General features: G+C 47.6%; 1 protein-coding gene across 1 annotated transcript in view; it reads left to right on the forward strand.

Annotated features, from left to right (window-relative positions):
• Positions 1–7,500, forward strand: part of akap9 (A kinase (PRKA) anchor protein 9) — a 123,861-nt gene that overhangs the window by 85,094 nt on the left and 31,267 nt on the right. Inside the window, exons 26-27 of the mRNA XM_080531994.1 lie at positions 460–579; positions 7,120–7,296. Coding sequence (XP_080388120.1) covers positions 460–579; positions 7,120–7,296 — 297 coding nt within the window. The remainder of the gene's footprint in view (positions 1–459; positions 580–7,119; positions 7,297–7,500) is intronic.

Consider the following 7,500-nt stretch of genomic DNA (forward strand, 5'->3'; position numbering starts at 1 on the left):
AAAATAAAGTAACAGGCGTAATACAAGATAAGAGTGACATTACAGGTAAGACAGGATACACTAGTGGTCCACTAGTGATAATAGATAGGGTAAGGGTTCAGTAGTAAAGTGGCTGTGAGCTTACGGTTTTTGTAGTCTGTATACACGGGGTGTGCTTGGGATGATCGAAGTCAAATTGTCTACAGTGGGCTTGTTCGTGAGCTGTTCATTCAAGTTCTCCCTCTCTCTCTCTCCCTCCCTCCCTCCCTCCTCCCTCCCTCCTTCCCTCCCTCCCTCCCTCCCTCCCTGCTCCTCCCTCCCTCCCTCCCTCCTTCCCTCCCTCCCTCCCTCCCCTCCATCCCTCCCTCCCTCCCTCCCTGCTCCCTCCTTCCCTCCCTCCCCTCCCTCCCTCCCTCCCTGCTCCCTCCTTCCCTCCCTCCCCTCCCCTCCCCTCCCTCCCTCCCTCCCTCCCCCCCTCAGGAGCAGGCCGTGGACCGGGAGCATGAGAGAGACGTGTTCCAGCAGGAGATCCTGACCCTGGAACAGCAGCTGAAGAACCCTCAGAAGCAGCTGGCCGGAGGAGAGCAGAGGAGCAGAGAGGTAACCATGACTACAGAGGGCCTGGGTCCTGTTGGTAACCATGACTACAGAGGCCTGGGTCTGTTGGTAACCATGACGACAAAGGGCCTGAGTCTGTTGGTAACCATGACTACAGAGGGCCTGAGTCGGAGTCAGACTGACCTGACCCTAACCCCAGGACAGGAGCTACCAGAGTTATAAACACTCGATCTGCTAGGCTAGGAGACATCATAGAGATATAAACACTAGATCTGCTAGGCTAGGAGACACCATAGAGTTATAAACACTAGATCTGCTAGGCTAGGAGACATCATAGAGTTATAAACACTAGATCTGCTAGGCTAGGAGACATCATAGAGTTATAAACACTAGATCTGGTAGGCTAGGAGACATCATAGAGATATAAACACTAGATCTGCTAGGCTAGGAGACATCATAGAGATATAAACACTAGATCTGCTAGGCTAGGAGACATCATAGAGTTATAAACACTAGATCTGCTAGGCTAGGAGACATCATAGAGTTATAAACACTAGATCTGCTAGGCTAGGAGACATCATAGAGTTATAAACACTAGATCTGGTAGGCTAGGAGACATCATAGAGAATAAACACTAGATCTGCTAGTCTGGGTGACCTAGGAGAGCGGAAGTAGAGAGGTAGCCGTAACTACAGAGGGCCCAACATGCGACCCTGAGGGACCCCCCCCCGTTAGGTTTCTCCCTCCTATTGTTCTCTGATAATGGGAGAGGCCGTAACACACACACACACACACACACACACACACACAGACACACACTAATGGGAGAGGCCGTAACACACACACACTAGTGATAAAGGCTGGTGTGGCTGTAAACAGGCAGCTCAGTGTCCCTCTGAACAACAGGGAGGTAACAGGACCCGGTGGCCTGAATATGATCCCAGACCAGACAGACTGGAACAGTAACACGTGACTTTGGTGGATGGGTCTGTAACACGTGACTTTGGTGGATGGGTCTGTAACATGTGACTTTGGTGGATGGGTCTGTAACACGTGACTTTGGTGGATGGGTCTGTGACACGTGACTTTGGTGGATGGGTCTGTAACACGTGACTTTGGTGGATGGGTCTGTAACACGTGACTTTGGTGGATGGGTCTGTAACACGTGACTTTGGTGGATGGGTCTGTGACACGTGACTTTGGTGGATGGGTCTGTAACACGTGACTTTGGTGGATGGGTCTGTAACACGTGACTTTGGTGGATGGTTCTGTGCACAGCTGTGTTGAAGCTGCTGTTTGCCTGCCTGTCCCTGATTGGCTGTACCTCCCAGCCTCTCCTCAGGTCTGACCTCAGCCATCACTCCCAGCTACAGCACATACCAGGGGAGGCTGGTGGAGGTAGAAAGCGGAGAACTCGCTCATTGTAATGCATAGAATGGAATGAGGAACGATGTCAAACAAACGCTGATACCAGTGGTGTAGTCTAGTGTTTTCTAGTGGGTATACTGTGATTTTTCCCTCCCAGCCTCATATTGTTTATTTCGGAACGCCATAAAAGTAAATCTGCGCTCCCTGTCTAACGTTATATATATGACATTACATGTCAGTGTTTCCTCCAGGATGTCCCACATCAGTGGCGGGGTGGTCCTTTTCCTCATTTTTTACATTTTTTTTTCCGTGTGCACGCGCATAAAATGCGCACTGGCGCTCAAAACAAAGACGTAATTTCACCAAAACTAGAGGGTGGCATGCGGAACACGCATGACACACACACACACACACACAGAATTGAGAATCAAGGACCCCAATTGAAATAAGCCAGTGGCTTTCTTGGGTTTTTATCCTATTAGTTGACCTTGTATGTAATATGTACTTTCATGTACCTACTTCTGCAAATCTTCTAATAAAGTTTTCAATCAATCAATCAAAAGATCATCAGCTCATCGAATATAAAGTACACAAGAGTAGAGTAGGCTACACATGGAACCGGGAACGCGCATACAGCACTGAACAACATCCGTAGAATATAAACTTGTGACTGACAGTCACATACTGTACATACATACACACACACACACACACACACAATGAAAGATCATCAGCTCATCAATACAAGTAGGCCTACATGAGAGTACACGCACAAAACCGGCTAACGTTACTGTTTACACAAGTAAAATCACAGTGTGACAGTCAGATGAAGCATTCGGTAAACAATCAACAGCAAGGTAATGCATCAGCTGAGTTAAAGAAAACCAACTCTTACCTTTCATGACACCGACATGAGCCCTGCTTACCCGTACCTCCGCCGTTCTGTTCGTGATGATTTTAGAGGCAATAGATTATTTTTGCCCCGCGCATATTGCTATGAATAGTTCGAAGCTAGCGTTAGGTGCGAGGCTGCTCGGTTAACCCATTAGCGGGAACATTATTTGTTTCACAAAATAGGTTGATTTAGTTGACCATGAACATCAGACTATATTACGAATGTTCATTTAAAATACTCGTATACTGAGCACTGGTATAAGAACATGAACCAGAGAACAGCAGTAAATGCAATAACCCACAGTCGTCGCTGATGATGTTACATTTTCGATTAGGATACGGGATTAAAGGGACGCGCGCCGGGCGAGGAGAGTGATTTCCTGAAATCCAAATGTCCCGCGAAATTCGGACCAATCACAAAACTGTTTTGCAAGCGTCGCCTTGCGCCGCGCTCCTGTTGAGAGCGATTCAGTCTCGATTGTAGTGCGAACAAAAACGACGAGGTTAATTGCAACATTGTAACATATTGTAATTTACTACACCCTAAATCGTAACGAAATGTTGGTCTGGAAGCGGCCTAAATCTAGCTTCAATCTGCTTTTTTTCTGTTCTCCGGTCATAATAACTAATAATCGTTGCGCAGCCTGAATCAAAGTGGACTGAATCATTAGTGGCGGAGGAAATTGATTTGTGGCGGCCCGCCACGAATAAATGCATATAGAGGAAACACTGCATGTTTTAAGGCTGATCTGTGCATGGTAATGCTGCATATTTCATGTCGCATTTCCCCCCTTGATGGTATACGACTCTATAGCGGCACTTATTTAACCGAAACAACCCGCAATCTAATCCGAGCAGTTCTTATTATGTAATATTATTGATGGATGTGCCATTTTTGATATAGAGCAGTGAGCGGGAGACTGGATGTGAGCATGTAGCTGACCAAACACTGCATGTTTTAAGGCTGATCTGTGCATGATAGTGCTGCATTTTGACATATTTCATGTCACATTTCCCCCCATTGATGGTATATGACGCTATAGTCAGCCCCAATGGTCCAAAGTCAAGTGCTTCGTATTCGTAACACAGAAGGGGTGAATTTTAGGAATGAAAGTTGTGTCACAAAACGCTGTTGCGTATCCTCACACATGTTTAAGTGGGTATATGGAAATCCTTGGCCTTTCCTAGCGGGTATACGGTGTAGTCCTGCGTATCACGTAGACTACACCACTGTTTGATACCATTCCTCATTCCGTTCCATGCCTTTCAATCAGCCCGTCCTCCGATTTCTACCTCCACCATCCTCCTCCAGTTATATACAGTTTACATTTTAACCATTTAAAGACAGACACTTAATATCCGACGTGACTTACAATTAGAGATTACAGGGACAGTCTCCCTGGAGTAACTGAGGGCTAAGGGCCTTACTCAAGGGCACACTGGTGGTGTTGTTCACAGGTGGGATTTGAACTCATGACCTTCTGATCACCAGTCAACTATATAATTAATATAACTGCCTGTCTGTTATACCTCACCGGCTGTACTGTAGAGGCCTGTCACTGCTTTCATCATTAAAGGCTCCTTCTCTCTTCCTCTCTCTCTCTCTCTCTTCCTCTCCTTCTCTCTCTTCCCCTCTCTCTCTCTTCCTCTCTTTTCCTCTCTTTTCCTCTCTCTCTCTCTCTCTCTTCCTCTCTTTTCCCCTCTCTCTCTCTGTCTCTCTCTGTCTCTCTCTCTCTCTCTCTCTCTCTCTCTCTCTCTCCTCTCTCCCGCTCTCCTCTCTTACTCCTCTGCTTCTGCCTCTCCTCCCTCTCTCTCCCATGTCTATCGCAGGTGGATCTGGTGGCCTTTAAGGTATTGCTACTAGCTGTGTAGAAACTACCCCCTTTTATACCCCCCCTCTATCCCCCCCCCCCTCCCCTCCTATCCCCCCCCCTCCTATCCCCTCCTATCCCCCCCCCCTCTCTCCCAGAGTTCAGCTGATCTAACAGCTAGTGTCGCTAGCTGTCTGTATGTGGCTCCGGCCTGTCAGAGTGAATGGAAACACCTCGCTCCCCCCCTCCACCACTCTGCCTTTCTCTCTCTCTCTCTCTCTCTCTCTCTCTCTCTCTCTCTCTCTCTCTCTCTCTCCCTCTCTCTCTCTCTCCCTCCCTTTCTTCCCTCGTCTCCTCCCTCTCTCAGATGACAGAGGGACCCACCGTCCTGTTCAGCCTCTCTATCCAACGTCATTATCTCCACTAGTAACCTGTCTGTCTGCAAGATCCTCATTTAGACCCCCCCCCTCCTTCTCCTCTCCCTCCTTCACCCTCCCCCTCCTTCTCCTCTCCCTCCTTCACCCTCCCCCTCTTTCCCTCTCTCCCCTCCGTCTCTCCCTCTCCTCGGTGACAGGTGGATCAGCTGACCCCCCTCCTTCTGCTGGCACTGAGACACTCCTTCAGTACACTCTCTACCCTCTAGGGATGGACGGTTTCCAATTATTGAAACCGAAAAACCGTCAGAGAGTAAAACCGCGGTTTTCCGGTTAACCGAAAAATACATAAAAAAAAAAAAAAAAAAAAACTTGAAAAAAAAAACTAAACAAAAAAGACCGCCAATTTCTATTTATTGAGCCCAACTGCTACAATACACTCATGTCGAACACCATTAAAACACCGTAAGCACAGTCGCAACACATTTAGGCTACTTAGTTTCACAAATATAAGTGGAAAGGCAGACTTTTGTAAGCTACACCATACATGAAAACACATGAACACTTAACACACCAGCTCCGCTGATCCAGGGTGCACGCCTGCACGGAAGATCATCTCTTGGAACAGCGTCTTCAAAGTTTCAGCTGCTGCTCAATGTATTTAAATATTTGAATACTGCTCAATAATCACTGAAATATTAGACTTAGAATTATGCAGTGAACATACTTAAAGCTTTTCATAAAAACCACATGCCGCGAGACTGACTCGTCCTGAACTGTCGTAAGTCAATCAACAAAGAATGCCCCATCAAAATAAAAGTGCCCATGGTAGAGCTGTCAAAATAGAGCTTTCAAAATAAATGTACTAATACAGATAGAGATAAATACAGAACTAACTTTGCGTCACTAAGTGACCGCGTATCTTCTGAGACATGCGTTCTGTCATCACTTTCAGTAGCGCCTTCACACACAGTGGCGCTGTGCACAAACACTCTTGATCCGTATAGCTCTTGTTTTATTATATTGTGGTTTAGTAAATACTGCACTTGGAGTTACATTCAATGCATGATTTGTGCTATAGAACATAAATAAAGTTTGATTGATTGATTTCAAATCAAATCACATTTTATTTCTATAGCGCATTTCTCACAAAAGTGACCCAATGCGCTTTACAGAGAGCAGCGAAAATGATCTTATTAAATGTAAGCGAGTAATTGTAAAAAACCTTTCCTATCTACCAATAACTGAAGGCAACTATCTTTCCCATAGAGTGATTCGTTACCCTTAAATATAATCCCAATTAGATATTCTTCACAACTGACCAAACCTCTCACTCATTGCGCGGCAGATTCAGACTGTATCATTGTTATTTTCACACACGACAAACATGTGACATGTTCCAGTTTTATTCTTATTCTATTTTATTCTTAAAAAAAAAAATTTTAAAAAAAAAAAAAAAAATCCGGTTTCAGACGGTTTTGATAAAAAACCGTTTCTATTTTTATAAACCCCGGTTTTCGGTTTAACCGAAAAACCGTCCATCCCTACTACCCTCCTCATTAAAGCTCTCCTCCTCTCCATCCCTCTCCTCTCTTCTCCTCTCCATCCCTCTCTTCTCCTCTCCTCTCCATCCCTCTCTTCTCCTCTCCTCTCCTCTCTATCCCTCTCTCCTCCCCTCTCCATCCCTCTCTCCTCCTCTCCTCTCCCTCCTCATTAAAGCTCTCCTCCTTTCTCCATCCCTCTCTCCTCCTCTCCTCTCCTCTCCCCTCCCTCCTCATTAAAGCTCTCCTCTCCATCCCTCTCCTCTCCATCCCTCTCTTCTCCTCTCCTCTCCATCCCTCTCCTCTACATCCCTCTCTTCTCCTCTCCTCTCTATCCCTCTCTCCTCCCCTCTCCAACCCTCTCTTCTCCTCTCTCCTCTCCTCTCCTCTCCATCCCTCTCTCAGGTGGAAACAGCTTGAAAAAAACAGCCTGTATATATTTTAGGAAACCTTCCCTGTAAAAAAAGACATCATCATCAGTCAGGACTCTCCATCTCTCCGTCCTCATTACAGCCCCTCTCTCCCCCCTCCCCTCTCTCCCCCCTCCCCTCTCCCCCCTCCCCTCCCCCCCCCCCCCCCCCCCCCCCCTCCCAGGTGGATCAGCTGACCCGCCAGCTGAAGGAGAAGGCAGACTGGTGCAGCGAGCTCCTGCTGGAGGCGGAGCGGCTGCAGAGGGAGGCGGCCGATCGCGACGAGGAGATCGACAGGCTGGAGGGACGAGTCCGCGAGCTGGAGCACGCGCTGCTGGCTAGCACCGACCCCCCGGAGAAGGTGGGAGGGGGGGGGGGGGAGGAGGGAGATAAATGGAGGGAGAGAGAGAGAGAGAGGGAAAACATGACTCCCCCTCTTTCTGCTCTAGCAGCAGCGGTGCTGATGATGCTGTGATGCTAACGCTAGCCTGCCGCCGCGAAACTGCTCCCCTGAGAGGGGTGTGTGTGTGTGTGTGTGTGTGTGTGTGTGTGTGTGTGACAGAGG

This window comes from Nansenia antarctica, assembly GCF_963989245.1.
Source record: "Nansenia antarctica genome assembly, chromosome: 5".
In the NCBI taxonomy this organism is placed as follows: Eukaryota; Metazoa; Chordata; class Actinopteri; order Argentiniformes; family Microstomatidae; genus Nansenia; species Nansenia antarctica.